The sequence below is a fragment of the Bicyclus anynana genome, chromosome 18 (assembly GCF_947172395.1).
Source record: "Bicyclus anynana chromosome 18, ilBicAnyn1.1, whole genome shotgun sequence".
Lineage (NCBI taxonomy): Eukaryota > Metazoa > Arthropoda > Insecta > Lepidoptera > Nymphalidae > Bicyclus > Bicyclus anynana.
In genome coordinates this window covers 2,217,343-2,239,378 of record NC_069100.1, presented here as the reverse complement: position 1 = coordinate 2,239,378, position 22,036 = coordinate 2,217,343, and the positions used below count along the sequence as shown (strand labels likewise).

The following is a 22,036-nucleotide window of genomic DNA, read 5'->3' as shown; positions in this document are numbered from 1 at the left end:
TTATGTCTTATTATATGTATATAATATCACATTGTTTACTGTATATTGCACTTTTAAAAAACGTTTTACTAAAAAAACGGTGTATATTGATTGATAAAGGATGAAAACAAAACAATGAAGATTTTTTATTAAATGTTTATGTATTTTCCACCGCTTAGCTGTACTCTGTACCTAATTCTCGAATTGTCTTACATTCCCCAGTAGGCCTAATAACATACTACTCATGACATATATCGTGAAGACAAATCGACCAATAGCGCCGAATCGGAAATATCGTTCTCTTTCTTTGCCTTGGGGTGAAAGAGATGGAACTGGGAAAACTCCGATTGGTCGACATTAGTATTTTTCTCTTCATGATATATATCTTGGTGCGCATGCTAGGCCTACTGATGAAAATACCAACCATGGTCAAGGTCTTGGTGGCCTTGGGACTGGATCAATCGGACAACAAAAGCCATCGGTTGTAACGTATACTTAAAAGGCCAATTGAAATCAACAATAGGTAAATTAACAAAACGTTAACGTTCTGATTATTTTGATTATGTCGTTGGTTGGCTAGGCGTACAGTGTGCATAGTGGTAGTTTTCAATGTTTTCATACTGTGACGATCGCGTTACCGTAAATGCGAATTTCTAAAAAATTTAAACAGTTGTGCAGCAGTGCCACTAGATGGCGCTGTTTAAATTCCTTAGAAATTCACGTTTACGGTTACGCGATCGTCACAGTATGAAACATTGAACACTGCCACTGGCACACTGAGCAAGTGAAGCAATAGCTATAAGTGGATGCTCGGTGTGCCGCAGCCTGAACTCGACGCTGTCGACGGGCGGCGCGGTGGGCGCGACGGGCGCGGGCGCGACGGCCAACTCTGCGGGCGCGCGCCGCGACTTCTCCAACAACAACCCGCTCGTGTTCCCCAGGAATGTGCCTTCCAGATCTACTTTCCACTCTGGTGAGTTTCATTGTATTTCGTTTTATTTTTTAACCGACTTCAAAAAGGAGGAGGTTCCCAATTCGGACGATTCGCGAATCCGACTCTTCCAAGTAAGTTCTATATCTCTATTAAAATAGGCTGATATATAATGAATTCATGACTGTCGTGTTTCAATTCTACATCGGAAGGTCCAGTGTTCCTACCGATTATTTCACCACTTGACTGTGTGAGTCTTAAATTCTTCTCTTTCTAACATGCTAGTATAAATAGGGAGAGATATATGGTTTTTTGTGGATAATTTTTAAATATAACATAATAATGTAAAATACAATTTGCACGCTGATTTAATCAGCAGATTGTGTTGGAAATTATTCTAATTCCAAATTTAAAAATCAGCCAAATCGCCGCAAAATTTACAAAATTTCATACTAACTTCACCTTCATTCCCTATTTTATCCCCTTAGGGGTAGAATTGATCAAAATCCTTCCTTAGCGGATGCCTACGTCATAACATCTACCTGCATGCCAAATTTCAGCTTTATCCGTCCAGTAATTTGGGCTGTGCTTTGATATATCACTATGTCAGTCCTTACCTTTGAGTTTTATATATTTAGATTGTAAAAACTATTGTATTCAACAAATAAATTATTTTTATTATTTTATATATCTACCTAAATATATATGCAAGTGGAAGGTCATAAGAGGAGAGGAAGGTCAAAGAAGAGATGGTTGGATTGTGTGAAAGAGAACATGTGTGTAAAAGGAGTGGATGATGAGTTGACGAGTAATAGAGACGAATGGAAAAGATTGACATATTTTTCCGACCCCACTTAAGTGGGATAAGGGTAAGGAGATGATGATGATGTATATATATACAGATCAGCAACGAAGTGTTACTATACAATATGTGTAACGTTAGGTTGTTCGCCCACAGGCCAGACGCGGTCGCGCGGCGGCAGCGCGGGTGGCGCGTACGGCGACGGCGGCTCGCCGCACCAGGCGCGCCCCTCGTTCTTCTCCAAGCTCTCCTCGAGGTTCTCCAAGCGGTCAGTACTCTCCAGCGCTCGCCACTCACCACTCACCACTCACCGCCACTGTACTATCATTGTATCACACAGTACACAACACATGACCAATACATACCTACATAATCTCATTTAGATTCAAATAAATTAATTATAATTGCTAAGCTCGAGTCTCCTCTCAGAATGAGAGGGGTTAGGCCAATAGTCCACCACGCTGGCCCGATACGGATTGGCAGACATCACACACGCAGATAATTATGAAAATTCTCTGGTATGCAGGTTTTCTCACGATGGTTTTCCTTCACCGTTTTGAGACACGTGATATTTAATTTCTTAAAATACACACAACATAAAATGTAGGAGGTGCATGCCCCCGATCGGATTCGAACCCACACCCTCCGGAATCGGAGGCAGAGGTCATATCCATTTGGATATCACAGCTCTTATTATAATTACTCGTATGTTAATATCAAATGATCACTTAAAGATTGACATTTTTGAAAATCACCGCATGACAATCACGAATGTAGTTCGTGGCATGCACCTCTAACTTTTCAGTCATGTGCATTTTAAGAAATTAAATTTCACGGTGAAGGAAAAGTATCAGGAGGAAACCTGCACACCAGAGAATTTTCTTAATTCTCTGGTAAATGAAGTCTGCCAATCCGCATTGAGCCAGCGTATTAGCTTGACCCTCTCATTCTGAGAGGAGACTTGAGCTCAACAGTGAGTTTGTTAATGATGATGACCTAAAGATATGAGCATCTTTAATACAAGAGTAGTTAGTACATGTTCTAAATTTAATACATTTTGTAGGCACATTCAACATTGGCTACATTTACACTGACCATCAGATGACGTCATGAGCCAGTGCAAAACTATTTCATATTAAAACAAATTGTATTTTCCATACTTTGTATCTAACAAATATACTAGTTGCAAAAGTCCGTCTTCACGCCGTATTTAATTTCAATTGCGACATGTATTTTATTAACTCCACTCAATCATTTTAATTACTGTAATATAACTTAATACAAAATAATGCTAAATTATTGTACATTATTTTGACCAACAAAACCATTATTTTTATCAATAACAAGTATATAATTTTGACATTGCGTTTCTTAATTATGTTATAGTAGGTCTGTTTGTCTTGAATTAAGTTTTTAAAATAGTTACTAAAAAAATCTGCATAGGCATAGGTGAAGTTGAAAAAAAATTTTTTTCTGTCATAATCATAACTAATACATTACATATACATATAACTCTAATCACTCATACTCTTACCTCTAAATTCGTGTCACATTATGGGCCGATTTCATCACCTTCTGATAAAATGCTAGATAGTAACCGTAAGGTATATCACTTTCTTATGTTGTGTCAAAAGATCAAGACAAACCTTTTTTTTTTAATTTTGAATAAACTTGTAAAATCATGCTTGGTGGAAAGCAATGATAGGTTGTAGCGCGCTTGCCTAGAAAATGCATATTCACTCTAGCCTTGAAGGTGCACAAATCAATTCAATTCAATTCTTTATTTGCTGAGAACACATACAATCAAATGTATTCAGCTATTTCTGGCATACATCAAGGTATATTACAAATACAATATTATTGACAAAACATGAAAAAAAAATCAATAGCAAACGATTAAACAAAAAATAAAATAAAAAGTTAAAAAAAATACATCATTCAGTCAGGACTTCAGGACACTGGAAGGGCATTCCACTTCTTCGCTGTTCTTATTAGAAACGTCGAACATTTTTTGCGAGTCGACTGGATATCTACTAACATCTAACTTGTGAATAAACCATCAGCCACTTGTCAGAGGGTGGTGAAACCGGCCCTAACTCTTACATACCTTTCTGTACACACTATTCTGTGTTTTGTGTTGTCATTATTTATGTTTTGAACTACACTCTATGATCGCTGTATCGCTTCAAAGCTAGATATACTTGAACTCGCAATCGTGCTAGCGTATTTTGTTACCATATTGAAAAATAATCATTAAAACCTGCTTAAACTATTCTCTTGATCTTTTTTTTTTTTTAAAAAAAAGAAAGGATTTTTTGATTTTTTTTATTTAATATAAAATGTATTATTTCAAAGTAAATTATTTTATAAGTAATTTTAAAGTTTTTTTTACAGTTTTAAATATTGTCAGTATAAAATTCAAAACGAAAAAAAAGAAAAAGAAAAAGAGTCTATAAGAGAGTATTTTAAATATACTAAAAAAATTACAAATGGTAACAAGAAACGCTTTTTTATTGTAATAATAAATAAAATCATCATCATCATCATCGCTACTTCCATTTCATCCCACGCATTAATGTTAGCAACACGCTTTCACCTTGTGTTATGTTCATCGTTACATGCATATATAATATTATTACAGATTTTTAAAAAAATTACGTAGATTACTAAATAATTTTTATAACGCATTCTTTGGCTACTTTTGGCCAAAATTTCTTTAAGTAAAAGGGTTGTGGAAGACTTTAAATTAATACGAATTTATAGTCAAATGAACAGTCTTTGAGCTCAATTTTGACTTATATTTTGCACGATTTTTCAATAACAAAAAATACTTTAATGGAAGCCCAAAACCTGTTCACAATATTTTTTTTTGTCTTGTTCTTGTTGTTGTTATTGTAAATAATGTTTCCATTAATACGTAACACACTTGTCTGTCAATCTGTCACTTGAAAAATTAACCATTACGTTTTTTGTGCCGCTCTGTGGTAATCATTTTACGGATTTTGTGTGGTTTCGTTTTTTTTTTGACATATTTTTTCTATTATTTTGATATATTTGGTGCTCAAATTGTCTCCCTCTAAAAGATTCCGAGCTCCGTGGTTTTTTTTAAATATATTTTCGTTTTTTTTATTATTCTCGCGTCAACACAGGGGATGCACGATGCTAATACCTCCTACCTCCCTTTACATTAAGACAAACGCACACTATATTATATGGATTGTTTTGTACATCTTTTTAAACGATTATTAGCGCGAAATACCATTTTTGTTATTACTATCATTGCCTTGGGAAATAACCGATTGAGTGAAGTAGTGATTTCTTTTTTGTTATCAAAGCATGATGTACTCCCCTTACAATGTTTGACTGCTGATTTTTTTAATTTTTATTTATCGCCTACTTATGAGCTGAGGCATACTATGGCAACAATTCCACCATGCTTTGAATGTTGTAGAGCTTACAGAGTTATAATAGTGTAAGGATTCGACGTAAGTATTGTGCCGGGTTTTTCGTCGACCGGACTAGAGAGGTTCACGTAACTGTTTAGTTACCTCTCGTGCATCCCCCGTGATTTTTTTTAAAGACTAATTCTTGTTTTCTCTAACCGTACGCTTCCACTAATGTCAGACCTCGTTCGAGACCCATAACATAATCGGTTTTCTGTACCGCTTAATAGTCTATCCACAACCCTAGTGACGGTTTTTTATGTCGCAACGTGACGGGATTTTTTTATCGACATTTTGTTGGTATAATTTTTTTTATAATTACGGAGGGAGTGAAATAGTATTGTGCATCTGTGTTTACGGCGCGAGAAACCTCGATGTTGCCAGTTCGTTCGGCAACTCGGTGTTGAGTGATCGGTTGTGTTGCCAGATCGTTTGGCAACATTATTTTGAGTGATAATACATGAGCTGGAGTTGGAAGAGGGTGGCGATTCGGCCCGTGATTGGTCGAAAAGCTCACCAGTTCCGTTCTACGCAGGTTGAATCAGAACCCCTGAGGCCACGTGCGCGCGCCGGCGGATTGGAGGATTTCTTTTTTTATATATTATAGATATAAAATTAAGAGTTAATTAGAGAAATATTGTGCAAATTGTTATGCTTAATTTATGAATTATGTATAGTTTTATCGGTTGCGATTTGTTTATCCGTTCTGCGAATACGCGATCTGCGATGGCACATTGAAATTTAGCTAAAATACATATTTGCATTTATGAGTCATTCTTTTGTTTCTGTATTTAGGTACGCCGTTTTGAGAAATGCTATTGGTTAATAGCAGCGTTTTACCTGAAATAAAACGCATATTAAAATACTTACCTCACTGGAAACTTTATATTGAGAGTAGCATTTCCGTTTCCGTCGATTTCATACCAGTTTTCGTACTTTTATTGACGTCACGTCGGGCTATGTGGCGCCACCTGGCGGTGTCGGGCTCGGGAAGTTTCGTAAATCGCTGAGCGCGACTTTAGCTCATTGGCTCAATATATCACCAGGCAGGAATTACTTAAAGTTTCCAGTGAGGTAAGTATTTTAATATGCGTTTTATTTCAGGTAAAACGCTGCTATTAAAATATTGACCGTAACTGGAAACTTTATATTGAGAGCCTGTTTGTTTTCGCCTGGTGACGCCACATTATGGTATTATTTCGCCAATGTGATTATTAAAATAAAACTTTTTATAACAATATTATCTCTAATTCGATTAGGCTTTATTTAGAGAACAAGCTATTAACGAAGTTTGACTTACTGTGTCTGTGCATAATAAAATATTCCATTTTGTTGGAATGTAGCAAAAATACATGTCTACGGTACAATGGTAGCCAGTAATAAGTATCTATTGTCTGTGGATATTATTTATTCAAACTGTCAACTCTTTGACATTCAAGAGTCATTATATGTCATCAGCTATTTACTATATTTTACAAATATTAATAAATAGAACAGTTAGCAGTGCTTAACGTGTTTTCGTTCATCTCGCGACTCCAACTCTCAGCACATTCAAAAATAAATCAATGAACTAAAAACATACCATACATTTTTTGGATTGGAGTTCAATACTTTTAATTTTAGGGATTTCATCATATAATTGATATTCACACTAAATTATTTAGGAAAAACACTGCTGACCGATATAGTCGTTATGAAGATTTCTTACGTGACGTCTTTACTCATTCTGCTATAACCATATGCGGGGCGGTTTTTTAAAAAAATTTATTACAAAGAAATTAATATTAATTCTTGCTGCATTTAGTCGTAGTGGATAGTTATTTTATTTAATAATGAAATAGACTTATTATTTCCTAAAAAAAAATTATGATAGTGATTATTTTATTTACAAATAATTTCCGGCCAGAGTAAATACTTCTATCGGTTTTTGAGCTAAATTGCGGCCAAAATTGAATAAAATCATCAGATTTTATACTATGTTATCCCTATAATAAGTAATGTTAGGTCATATACACGCCTTTCAGAGTGTACCCACAAAAATATAACTATTGAAAAAATAACTTATTAAGAAGTTACTGACATTCCAAACTGGTGGCATGGAATTTTTAGGCTTTCTTAACAATTTGGTATGAATTTAAGGATATACTTTACAAAGTTATTGATCTCTTAAGTAGGTTACTTGAAGATTCTAGAAACTAAAACTGAGTCAGTTCTTATACATTAGGTCATATAATGTACTAAAACTTTTACTTTTAGACAAACACTACACAAGCCGATTTTTAAGTTTTGACAGGAAATTAAAAATAATTTCAGGTTTTCCCATATTTCTTGAAGACTCCCTCTAACAGTTTTGTAACTGCTAAGTCCGTTGTCGTGATTATAATAAATTTGTCTTCATTCTATAGAATTATCGGTACTGCTAGCACTCGGAATCTGAGAGAGATCCAAATGACATAAGACTTACTCTTATCAAGGCTATTAAATATATTCCTGTCAACCGATTCTGATGATTCTCTGAGAACCAGTGTAAGTGGTGGCGATACCATAAAGCAAGTGGGAAATTCCCTATACACACTGTACACATCGTATAAAACAACTTGAGCGTAAGTTACATCTCGGGATACGTACAAGTAATCATGGACTACGTGTACCTTATTTAATGAGTCAGATCAGAATAGATCAGTCACCGACATACCCTATTTCACAATCACTTTTTCTATGCTACAGTAATGAAAGCGCCAAGTATGGAAGATGGCGATGTTGTATAACAAGTGATTTGCATGCTTGTTGTTCCTGCCTCGTATACTATTGTGTACTGTTGTGAACTTAGTGATAGTCTAATTAAGGTTACTAGACAAAGATCTTGCAATTTTAACTGTTATATTCTATATTTAAACTCATTTCTCTTTTCCTCCGTAATATGTAACGGCAGTCATTTTGTCCAATTGAATGTTGCTTAGGAGGTGAGTTTCATTCTAGGGACATATACGAGTAGTATGACATACATTTCCTTTTTATTGGAATGCAGTACCTATTCCTCTCGTGACCATGAATACCTCAGAGGGTGAATGTTTAGTAACGCTGCCCAAGCGTGGTCAAAGGCATCTGCTACTAACAAAAACACTGGCTGAGGGTGTCAGTGAAGTAGGTAGCTAGCAGTCTGATTATATTAAACAAGGTCATTCATTCATTCAATGGTAACGGGCAAGTTTTCGTTTTCGATGTTGTCTACATTTACGCTTCGTATTATTTTCTTAGTAAATGATAAAATTGTCGATTCTTAATTCTACATATCTCTTACAAAACATGCTGCGAATTCGATAGCATTGAGAAAGTATTTGAGAAAGAGATATGCATAGTTCAAATGACAAGGAAGTAATGTCCAACAATTCCCTGTAGCACCTTTGGGATTTTATTACAAACACATGCAAGTAGGCTTGTGTCTATTCTTCAAACTGAGTGTTTGATGCTGTGCGTATTTAGCAAGTGGAAATGAGGTTAAATATTGGTCCGGCTTCAGTATTAACAACAGAGCATGGTGCTTTTATGATCCTTTGTATTTCATTAAGTAGACAATTGTTGATATTTCTTCCAAAACAGGAGTGTGGAACGATGTTCCATATAGATTAAGAAAAACACGAGGTTATTCGAGAGAACGGTAGGAGATAACCTCAGATTAACCTCTGTACGTTTCTGGTGCCACCATTTTCTCCCATTGAAAAAGGTGGTGAAAAAGGTGGCTAAAAAGACCGCTTGAAATGAAGTCTATCTCAAAATACTTTAGGTTTTCTGGATGCATTAAACTTTAAAGCATACATAATACCCTTGATGGGCCTCGAGCCCCTGAAAAAGGATTCATTTAGAATCCTTTGTTTTAGTAGAAATTTATATGTTACCGCTTATGCGTTTTTCTACATTCGCTAGGTGACGGAGGGTATCATAATATGTTTTACCTTTTCGTTTGTTTCTAAGTTTTATGAAACCTGGAGTATGGTTATAAATTTTGCAAATAATAAACTGTATACATCCAGTAATACCTTTAGAAAACTTTGATGTATTCGGAAAAATAATGTTTCCTGCCTTTAACCTCTATACCAAAATGTACATGATGTTTTAATCTGACGCTTTCATTCATCAGATTTTTACGCCATTGTTACAAAGTAATTAATTCACCCATTGGTTACAAATCTAGTTGGCCTATTCACTATTTTGGTCTTTATTATCAACCTATATCAATTGGAAAAATGTCATTTACCTACTGTGGGATATTCACGAGTAAGCAATAAATGACATTTTTACATAGAAACTCAATTTTGTATATGTCAACTAGCAAACGTAAAAGATAGTGAGTCAGCCTGCAAGGGCTTTAGGACATTAGTTTCTTGTACATTGTTGATAAACACCCTGCGAGAGTGTATTATAATGATCATACAAGCAAGGCTGCGCAAGCGTTCCAAGCGATGGAATCTTAACATTTTTCATGCATTACCCTCGCGAGGGGTGGCGATCACACACACACGACATCGACAAGGGTATTTGAATAATTTATATAGATAGATAAGATATTCGTATCCATACATCGTTGATAAACACCCCGCGAGGGTGGATTGTATTGATCATGCAAGCAAGGCTGTGCATGAACGTGTGCGCATTACAGAAATGTATATTCCGTGTTGTATGTTCCACGCGATGGAACATTACTCTTCATGCATACGTCCGCGACGGTGGCGATCAAGGACACCGGTATTTGAATAATTTATATAAAGAGATAAACACCCCGCGAGGGTGGGTTGTAATTATCATGCAAGCATGGCTGTGCATGAGCGTTTGCGCATTGTATGTATATTCCGTGTTGTGTGTTCTACGTGATGAAATTTCAACACTATTCGGGCCTTGCCCATGCGAGAGGCGGCGATCCTCAGTATTTGACTGGAAATACGTCTAGGAATGTTAACACTTTCTATAACCTCGTCCCCATGAGGGGCGGTAATCTATTAGTCCGGTATTTGACTGTGCAAATACGTCTAGGAATATTTAAACTTTCTATACCTTACTCAGTAAGTTGGTTTTGCAAATACGTCCAGGAACGTTAAAAAACTGTGTATACCTTGCCCCCGCGAGGGGCGGTAATCTATTAGACCTATATTTGACTGCGAATGTGTCCAGCGACGTTAACAGTGTCTACGCCTTGCCCCTGCGTGGGGTGGCGATTTATAAGGCCAGTAATTTACATCCAATCAAAATTCCTGAGCTAAATTCTGGCGGGATTTGTGAACCTTTTTTCAATGCCGGTTTGAATTGGAGTAACAATATGTTTGAGTAACTTCCAAAAACTCTTTGTCTAACTTGTCTTCGAGCATTCGTAATTTATGTACTCCTCTGAAACGAAAGCCATTGGCCACGCGTTCGTTTTGCAGTATATATGTTAGACAACAGTCTATTGCTAGAACGTTCACTTTGGTTTCTGAGTTCACATTTTTAGGAAGCCCGCTGGGCCCCGCCACTTTTAATACTATTTTAACTGTTGAAAAATAACTACAAAGAAAATATTATTACATGCAAGTACGAAAACATTTGCAAAAAAGCAAGACTTTCAAACACATGAAGTAGTGATCCGAACGGAAAAACCGTTAAAATAATGATCACGTACTATTTTCAAATGAAATTTGAAATTTTTACATAATTTAACGTTAATTACATTAACGTTGTATGTTACAACGTAATAATTACAACGTAATAAAATATAAAGTACTCACAGCGAATTCACTTCACTTATTACACTTTATCTTGCAATGTCGGGTACCAACTGATTGCAAGATGTTGCTTCGACGGTAAACAAAACGCCAATGAGCTAAAGTCGCGCTCAGCGATTTACGAAACTTCCCGAGCCCGACACCGCCAGGTGGCGCCACATAGCCCGACGTGACGTCAATAAAAGTACGAAAACTGGTATGAAATCGACGGAAACGGAAATGCTACTCTCAATATAAAGTTTCCAGTTACGGTCAATATTTTAATACATCTCTAATGACTAGATCCAAAATCACACAGTTGTGATTTTGGATGCCGTGTTAATATATCTGCAATTTGCGTATAAAAGTCTTATGCTAGCCTTCCAATAAGTAAACGCACCTGCAGTGCTATCGGCAGTACGTTCGATAAAATTGATCGTGTGTTAGTCGCGATCTGCATGATGTCATGCACATCGGATGCCCTGCCGATAGCGCTGCAGGCACGTAGACTTATTGCATGGTGAGTGACAAGCATTATTACTGCATTCCGCATTATTACGTTATTATTTTTCCATTCCATCTTTCTGTTCATTTTAAATCTTTTATTTAAATGAAACATAATGATAAATGTATGATATTCCTTTTTTTTAATTACTTATACATTCTGAATGGTGGATAAACAGATTGCGATCGGTAACAATTTGTGAGTTTACTTTTTTTTACAGTAAAAATTAATATTATGAACGCTAAGGTTAACTGTCGACGTCCCATTCGAGTTCGGTTTAAATATCGTATTATTAATTTAACATCGCGGCGACACTTCCGATGCATTTTATATTGTTAAAACTTTCTTTTGGACCAATTGTTGTAACATGATTACCTATTTTGTAAAGTTTTTAAAATCTGACAGAGAAACATAGATGAAAAATTCGAAACTAATCTTAACGTACTTAAGTATATGCACGACTGTATCATATTGTTCTTCTTATTCAGATGTGATTAGAAAAAGTATTTTGTTTTTTAGTGAATAACTTCAAAATTAAACAATAATCCAATATTTGTTTTGTAACTCAAATGGCTTTGTAACTCAAATTTGTTGAATACGGTATGTATTCAACAAATTTTGCCATTTTCACCAATATTTTTATATTTTCAAAATTACCTTCTTAAATATTTATGTAAATTATATATACATATAGTGTAACAGTTACAAAGCCATATTGGCGACAAGTTTAATTAAAATATTGTCATTGATATGTTGACCTCTTAAATAAATGGTTCATAGACGTACTGTCTATGAACCATCATATAATACCATCATATAATCAATGCGATATAGAAAATTTCGCAATTATTATATTATATATTGTCGAACTAATGTCGAATCTATATGAAGTCCTTAGTCATGAGCTTTTTTATGCAACTAAGTGAAATACAAACTCATTCAAGATTATAATGTTGTAATACAAAGCTTAATAACCGACTTCACATCTTCAAAGGAGATTCTTAAATCGTCGAAATCTTTTTTTTAATACTAAAGTTGTTATTTTAATGATATAATATGCACCGGAAACCTAGTCCCGTCGCGCGTCGCATTTCATTTGTAGCATATAAGACATTATCTGTTCTTGTTTCGAACGAATTTTTTACATTCCAGGGATTTCTTTTTAGTTAATAATGAACCCTTTGAAATTGAGTACATTTTGCGTTCACTGGAAAAGTTGCTACACGTCTAATTACCTGATTTGACAGATTGTCTAATTGCAGACCATTTCATATAGGTAGATAATGTAAAAAGAAAATGAGAATATCAGTCAAAAATATGTCATGAGCATAGCTGTTTAAGTGCCACAAACTTTTCTGACCTGGTGGTCAGAATTGGAACTAATGGAGGTCGCCGGTAAAAATATAATAAAAGCGCGACAGCCAAGGGTCAGATTTGGCACTAAATTCTTGAAAATTATATGAACAATTCATAAGCGAGGTGCCAAGTGAAAAAAAGAAATATTCGTGTATATTTAGCGAAGAATTCTTGGTCATCAGAAGATTTTACGCGTTATATTTAAAAAATAATAATATTTTCGGCTAACTTGTTAGCATCCTCTGTGAACGCAAAAGTTAAGTGGCCGTTAGAATACATTATAAATAGGACCCTTACCAGGACACTGCTACCAGCATTGTATTCAGTACAACTTTTGATTCAAATTACTCTGCACTAATTAATCTTCCTAATTAACTATTTATCCTGTATCTCTAATAGGCCGTTTAGTCGGGTTCGATATGATAGCACAAAGTTTTTTTTTTTTAGTAATTATTGTATTCATGTATTTTCGGACGATTCAGCCTAAATAGTGACTTTGACTGAAAAATAAATAAAAATAGTTTTGTATATTTGTAACGTTATACACATTAGGACATATTGTATTTCTTAAGGTGGAGACATTCTTACAACACGCTGCCTGATCTGGTGCAAAAAACTATGATGAGATGAGATTTAAACTGCAACTTGCGACGCTAAATTTGATTCTACTTGGCACTTGTTCAGGTTGCATGTAATTGGGGTGTCTCCACTCTTATTTTGACACATTTTCGATTGTCGGTCAATCGTGCATTAAACATCTTACACCCTGAAAATTCTTATAAAGAAATGAATAAAGAAGCGTATTTAGTTTAAACCTTACAAATAGTACGTACTCTACATATTGACAAATCGGACCAAAATTACAACATGGTAATTTATAGGTTTGCGCATTTAAACTAAAGAACAAAATTTTAACTTATAGGTTTGCAAATAAACGTGTTCATTTAAATGAAAGAATTCCACACTTATAGGTTTCAAAATAACATTCCCATTTAAACGGTAGAACAACTAGCTAACTTATAGGTTTGCGAATTGACTTGCGAATTTAAATTAAAGAACAGCACGCTAACTTATAGGTTTGCAAATTGACTTGCACATTTAACCGATAGAACAACACGCTAACTTATAGGTTTGCAATGCGCATTCAAAGTACATAAAAACACGCTAACTTATTGGTATTTAAATTGATATACGCATTCGAATGAAACACGTTAACTTATAGGTTTGCAAATAGACTTGCTCATTTAAACGAAACATCAATACGCTATCTTACTGGTGCGTTATTTGCATTATAATCGCGAATTCTAATACATTTCTTTATTCGTAACGTGCTCGCATTACATTTTGTTATCATCAGCGTTATTAATGTACCATTGCTAGCATTATTTTGTCCATTTAAGAGGTTAATAGAATTAAATACCGTTCGGTATATAAATTTTTCTTTTGCTATGAGAAAGGAGGTACAGTGTAAAGCTGATGATGCGAAAAAAATCAATATCGGCTTCTTTGTATAAGTACAGTGTAAGTAGTACCGATCAAAATGTTTCAGGTTGTAAGGTTATGTCTTTACTATCGTTGGTATGTATGGAAGAAATATTGTCTTCTTTGAATTATTTGTATAGTAAAAGTAAAAATGCAAATAATATGAGTATATTTTTCAAAATGGCCCAAAAGTACTTGTTTAGTATCATTGATATAAGCACAAACAGAGATACACGGTGTCACCTAGAATTTCTTGATTTTTGTCTATTTAATACGTACATTTTACCATAAGTCGGCCTATCACTCTTTATTTTAAGTATTATTTATAATTTTAAGTTTAGTAAACTATAAAATATTTTTTTTTTATTACTTCAATTTGAAACTTACATTTGACAGCCAGTTGCAAAAGCGTTCGCATTTTGAGTTACAATGAGCTTTCTGGGTATCTTTGGTTTCTTATATCAGTGATTGGAATACTGTAGAGCGAGTGAGATAACTGTATGTAATATAATAGGTTCATAAATGATTAGTAATAGATGGTACATATAGTTCGTGGCCCATCCCCTAAAAATGGTACAAATACTCAGTAGATATTACCATGTAGGAAAATGGATGTTGTTGCAGCTCTTTAAAACAATTGCAATTTATTTAAAACAATTGCAAAGTGTAAATTTGGTGCTAATTCGGTGTACACTTAACTTAAAATTGACAGTATGAAATTTATTGAAATTGACTTCAAAGATTTCTCCGGTTTTATACTAAAATATACTACTTTACTGGGAAATGTAGTTCTAACTTTTTCTCACTTTTCTGTTATAAAGGTTGCCAACTAATTTCTAGCTGTAAATCTAGCATTTTAGTGATCCCGGACGGCGGACTAGGCAGATTGTTGTTAGTTCAATACGCTTAACTAAAACTACACCACTCTTACTGGTAAAACTACATCAGTCTTACTGGTATAATTACACCAATTGTACTGGTAAAAGTTCACCAGTATGATGGTAACAGTACACTAGTTTTACTGATAAAACCATACCAGTTTAACTGGTAAAACTAACTCAGTTTGACTAGTATATAAATACTCTAGCATTTTTTTTTGCCCAAAACGATGCGACGAAAGAAAATCTTATTCAAGATAAAATGAAAGTTTTATGTTCATACGAATTGGCACCGTAATTTCTATACGTAAAAACATTATTGATACTTAGCACCTTTTAAAGCGGGGCTTTATTATGTTTATAAATCCAAATTTAGATATTTACAGGGTGTATTAAAATATATCAGAACAAACTTTTTGTTTGATTCAAAAAACTGAATACGTAAATAATACTATAAAATCCGTAACTCAAAAGCACAATTCGGTATTACTTAGATATAACACAAAAAATACTAAAAGTAACAGTAACTATTAATAGCAGTAATTTCAGGTGTATCAAAATTTAACCATTAATTAAATTAAGATTATAGGGTTGTTATTTTCACTATAAACATTGAGATGGTGTTGTCTGGTCACCACTAATATCGCAAAAATAAAATCGTTGAACCTTTGTTAGTTGGAAATAATTTTGGTTTTGATTATGTTGGTATATTTCAAGGTATCCTGTAATATATAACCATATTTTATTATCATTCTGCGTAGTTTAATTAAATTAACACAATTTTTACTTGTCACAGTATAGGAGTTTACTGAGTGTGTGTATTACATCACATCAAATGACTATTTGGTACTGAATTATATAAAACTACTGGGTATTTTAAAAAAGTACTGGTCACTTTAAAAAAAAAAATATGCAATTTGAAAAACAAAGCAATTTAACAGTTTTAGCTACGTAGAACGATATTAAAGTTTCAAGCATATTTTCATATTGACGTGTACAGAGTTATCTAAAATTATTCTTATATTAGGTAATATTATTATAGAAAAAGTTATCATTTTTTTGTAGTTAAATGGCACTTTCAACTTTCAATGATTTAAATCAGATTTAGAATATTATTTGTATAAAGAATAAAATATAATTCTATAAGTTAAGTAAATATTTTTTTATATATATTTTCTAACGTTAGTAATGTTAGTTAATATGTACATATGTGTACGTTTGAATTTAGTATGGAAGAGTGTGTAACAAAATTGACATTTTCTTTGTTTATTTACACAGTGTATACTGGACAGGTATTATTTATATTTTAATCATTATTACAACAAAATTTATAATATATTGATATAGACATCATGAGCAGTGTGCAGTATTCAATTTTTTATTTTAATAAAATGTCAAAATCGTAGGTGCTCCCATAGGAAATTAGTTTAACACTTTTGTTTCAAAAACACGAAAGTATAATATTTATTGGTCTTTTTGGCAATTTTATTGGTGTGATATGGATATTGAAATAGACTTAAGAAGTTCATTTAAAGATACTATTTAAAATTTTTGAAAAACAACCTATTTTGGACGAATTATATAATTATCGACATTTAGCAAATCTCACGGTGACATTGTCTTATTTACGAGTATATATAAAAGTATAATATTAACATAGCGTTATCTTTTTTGCATTTCTTTTTATTATAAGATTAAAATGAAAACCTTTTTTACTGAAAGTTATAGAGCATTCATAGAAACATAAAAGTGAGTTCATCATGAGTAACATATTGTAAAACTTCATGAAATATGACGCCATTATTTAATATTGCTATAAACATCAGGTTTATAAGTCATGATTATAAAATGATTTAAGTGTCAAGTGATTATGCGAGTCGTCATGACATATTACATTTATACAAGCAGTATCTAAATGTACCATTACACTCAAATAACATTTTATAACATGTTTAACAGTTTGGACTCAAATAAAATACAGTGATAATAATATACATTTTTTTTTGAATTGACATTTCCATAAATATTTGCTTTACTTTTAAGTTCCATATATGTTTCACGTGCTTTCTTTATTTTGTTTGTATAATTTGTTGTTGATATTTCAATATTGAAAATGACATACTACAAGTATCTTATTATTTTTTTTGAAGTAGTTCACAAATATTTTTGTTTTGTTAAGAACCACATACACACTAAAATTTATAATTTATTATGGGCAAGATTTTTTTAAGTTTATGAATAATTCTAAGTTTAACATTCATAGGAACTGAGACTTATGTTAGACAAAATATATGGCAATATGACTAGTCTTATTGACATATATTTAGGAACAATTTGGATGGTATCAGCCTAATAAGCAAGTCCTAGCACCCTCATAAGCTTAACAGTTAAGAATCCAGACTATATCAGTAAAGTCTAGGGTTCGATATCCGCTCGCTGGACTATATAGTTCTACTAATAGCAGTCTTCTCGGTTAGTAGGAGGTGAATGATGAATATTGCTCATATTTACAAGAAGTGGCTAATATTCTTCAATAATCTAAAACCAGCTCACGTCAGATATGACTGGGTTCAAATCTTGTCGGTTCCACATTTTTGATATCTTCTTTAATTTCCCTGGAACAGTGTAGTATGTTATTTTCCCTTGTCACATATTATTTCCGCTGACTGTAAAACTTGGCATTATTGTGTTAAGCGAAATAGTGAAAATCATTACATAACTATAATTATATAGATTGATATGATTATGTAACATATAGTGACGGATGATTAGTATTGTATGTGTTGCGCTTATCCTAAATAATCAGGTTTTCAATAATAATACATGGTGTTTTATTTAATTTTCCCGCCTTTGTTATATGTAAATCATTTGTACCTGACTTCTAAACACATGACACTTGAAACACAGACAATGTGCTCGTGTCGTAGACAAATACAAAATCAAAAGACAACTGATTGGTATTGGAAATCAAAATGTGTATGTAAATATGATTTAGATATACCACTATCCTATGAAAATCCCTTTAGTTATTACATAAATAAATACAAATAAAAGATAGAACAACTACAATAAATAACTTTGTCAACACATTCAATGGCAAAGCATACAAGTACAAGTATAAAAGCGGCATTACTTTAAATTGAAGTTAATTTCTTCAATAATTTTCATCATCATGTTTTTATCATCTCATCGCTATCATCAACATCGGGACGATTGCTAACAGCAAAGAGCAAAACATTAATATTTCGAGAAAAAATACAGACATTTTCATCTCTCTTCGATGCAGTGGTCGATTGCAGGAATTGTAATAAAATATAGTCGATAATTCATCTCACGTTGCGACAAGTTATAGGCGTTCTTAGCTATGACTTTACAAGAACTAATTATTATTATTACCTGTTTATTTTGATAAAGGATACTTTACTTTCTTATAATAGGTAATGTAACCACCAAAATTTCATTTATTTTAGACATTGTAGAGCATTAAGTGTTATGTGTACAACAGAATTGGCATCGTTACCTATAGATCATTACATGGTTTGGTATTATAGACTGTCGATGTTGGGCGAGTCGACCGGGCAACAGAAGCCGCGCATATTTTCCTCATTGGACATACAACGGAGGTAGGCGCGGGAGTCGGAATGATTGGGCAGTTTTCTCTCTAATAATAATAATTAATATTTTGTACGCGTTTCTTGGTTCGTTTCTGTCTAAAGTCTCTGGAATCAAATGTATAATGATGAGTAATCATCAAATGGTTTTCATCATATTATGTTCAGACTACCACGATATGCTGATTTTTTTTATATATTACGACTAATATACTTTCAACGTTGATGCAACGATGACATTGTGATGAATTTTGGTCAGCGTTTAATATTTAAGTTAACTTAAGTTGATGTCAGAAATGAGCCAATAAAACGTGTCGTTTTCCGATTTAAATAATTTTGTGTGTTAGTCATCCACTGATATTATAATCCAGCCGATTATTTTTTTTTGTGTCCATTTAGAGTTAGACAATAATGCACCGTTATATAACTTCATGCTCAACTTTACTAGTATCCAATCTCGTAATTAAACAAAAATATTTTCACAACTGTTCCATTCTCATTTATTTTGTTGTTAAAAGTAGTCAAAATGTTATATCTAGTAGCAAAAAAATATTCAAAAGTAATAAGTGGTTGTTCTTTAGTTCTTGTTTTCGATTTTAGGCACCATAAATCGGCCGGATTATTGTCATAAATAACAAAATGTAACAGTTGTCGTTTTCGAGTGTTTTTATGCCATAAAATTACGCATTTAACATCTTTTGACTAATTCTTGTGAAGCACTGTGTCGGTCCCGTTTCGTGGGTACGTAACTTTGTATGCATTTATGCATGGGCAGTTATGAAGTTTTCACATTCCGGTATCCTTACAAAATTTTTGTCCGTTTTTTGGTGGTAGTGAGGTGATGTTTTGAATTTTTTTTTTCTTTTTGAAATATTGACGTTAAGTTTTTTTTATGGATATTTCATACTGTTTTTAGCTTTAAATTTAAATTCTTTAGGTTATAGAAAAACAGTTTCTAAAATATTCCACACAGTTTTCTTTGCACTCTAGATAAGTCCTAGATCCCCTATAATCTGTTTTCAGACTAATTTAAAATCCTCTCAAATCCTTGCAGGCTAATTCACTATCTTTGACTATACTAATTGTCATATTATCAAAATTGAGAGTCTATGTAAAAATGTCATCCGGTGCTTATCTGGTGGATATCACACAGTATATAGGTAAATTATATTATGTCAATTGGTTTGATATTTATTTTAATAGGTTGATAACACCAAAATTAATGAATAGGCCAGCTGGTTACCTTATACGACAGTGGAAAGAAAGAGCTAGAAAGTTTTAAGGTTGGTTCATTGCATTTCATGGCAGCTATTTTTTTCATTGAAATATAGCGACAATGTTAAGAAGAGGGATACAACATGCAGCTTTACTGTTCCGTTACTGAGAACTTGAAAAAAAAAACTAAAGTTTCTTAACCTGGTCTGGGATATAAATCCCGGGTCTCATGGCTCGTAGATGAATTAACTATACAGCTGAACGTTAAATACATTAAATTATTAAGTACAAATTAATTGTATCCGATCAACTGAGTACAAAACTAGACTGAATCCTTCGATTTATATTATAGGAATATTATGACGTGATCGTGCTTTTAGGATATTATTTTTGTGTTGTACAATTCTTACACTAAACTTAGATCAACGCTTGCTCCTCGATAATCTAGCTCCTAGAAGATCCACATATTTTCTTGTGCAATTTAAATATTTGTAAAGGGTTTTTTTAAGATTCAAAATCAAAACTTTGGCATGTATAGCATGACGCAGTATTTGGTAAGTATTAGGATTTTTAGCATGTACGTTTTACCGGTAGCCGTTCGGATTTTGATAATCAACTTTTATGTCATGTTTTTATTTCGTGTGCTTCGACATTTTTGAAAAATTTTGCACTCTCATCATTACGATTGTGATATTTATAACAAGCTGTTTGCTAACGGAAAATCAATTTATTTCTAATTTATTTTTGTGTAACTGGCTTTCAACAAAATCCCGATTTTTCATAACATACTCGTAGTTTATAACATCACCTTTAATTTTGTTGTTAAAACTGTTGCACTACTGACTCTTCTAAACATTATATTTCGCATGTTTTTGTACACGAAATTTGTGTTTTTTGCATTCCACTTTATGATTTGTATGTACCTAATTGATTTGAAAGAGCTTGATATAAATATCCACCTACCCTCAATACTGCATCTCGGCCGCGCCCTGCCCCGTTGTTTAGTGTTAGTGTTTATGTTTTTCTGTTTTTAGGCCTATCGACGGCACCACTCCGAAGCATGCCGTAGGCGCAAGCCCACAATCCCTGCTTGGGTAATTATTTATTAAGTTTCATTTTTTTACTAAAAGCAGGCATTACTTTATAAAAATTTATAGTAAACAATGAATAATAAAATTATTTTGCAACTTTCCGCGACTAATCCTCGTAGCGTCGCACATAGTTTCGGTAAAACACTTATAACGTGAATTTTATTTCATATAGTGGTGTATCTTCAAGATATCGACTGACTCGACAATTTTCAATTTGAAAATAAAAAGGCAAAATAAATTTACTACTCATTGTAACTTTTATTTTATTCGTTAATAAGTAAATGTTGTGCTATATTTTAAAAATTTTAAACATTCAAATTTGGCTTATAAATTTCTAGTCAATGAATAACGTTTAAGTTGATGTTGTTAATTGGCGATTCTCAGCTTATTATTTATTTCCTTAATTCTTGTTTAAAATAATTTTTGATCTTGTAGATGTCTTTAGTGGAATTTTGAAACTGTATTTTTTTGTTTTCGTTTACACTTATGCTAGTTAACCAGCCTGCATTTTAGTTTCATTTCATTGTAATGTGGCTAAAGTGGCTGCTTGATTAACATTAACATCAACTATTTGTTTTAATAGCTTTTTGTTTTAGTTTGTTCGTTTTTTAATAGTTTAAGAGAGTGCAGATAATTATTAGGGATGTTTGATTTATAGTGAAAGTTTGTAATATACTGAATCGCATACGTACCTGAAACCTGCTTACGGTCAGTTCTGTTACATTAGTGAAATATGATATGACTTTACAAAAAAGTTATGACTGAATGTTGTAAATGCCTTTATGCTATGACCTAAATAGAAAGTGTATAAGATAATAATAATTGAAATTCAGATTATATTCGGTCAAAAATTTTCAAATTACCTAGAATTTCCAGATCAATACTATTTTATTTTATATTATTATTTTACGATCTTGTATAGGTTTTTATCATTCACTGTTAAGTAACATTTGTTCTTGCAGGCGTAAAATATTTAAGAATATGAATCGTTCAATTTATTAATTTTTGAAA

The 22,036-nt window shown here is 33.0% G+C and overlaps 1 protein-coding gene across 11 annotated transcripts in view; it reads left to right on the top strand.

Annotated features, from left to right (window-relative positions):
• LOC112058090 (serine/threonine-protein kinase MARK2) overlaps positions 1-22,036 on the top strand; it is a 219,049-nt gene that overhangs the window by 194,816 nt on the left and 2,197 nt on the right. For 8 of the 11 annotated variants that reach the window (XM_052886767.1, XM_052886764.1, XM_052886763.1 and 5 more), the window contains 3 exons: positions 804-952; positions 1,854-1,980; positions 20,969-21,028. In XM_052886767.1, the coding sequence (XP_052742727.1) occupies positions 804-952; positions 1,854-1,980; positions 20,969-21,028 (336 nt within the window). Of the gene's footprint in view, positions 1-803; positions 953-1,853; positions 1,981-5,690; positions 17,929-20,968; positions 21,029-22,036 lie in introns of those variants that run through there. The other 3 variants (XM_052886760.1, XM_052886766.1, XM_052886765.1) reach the window with 3 other exon arrangements.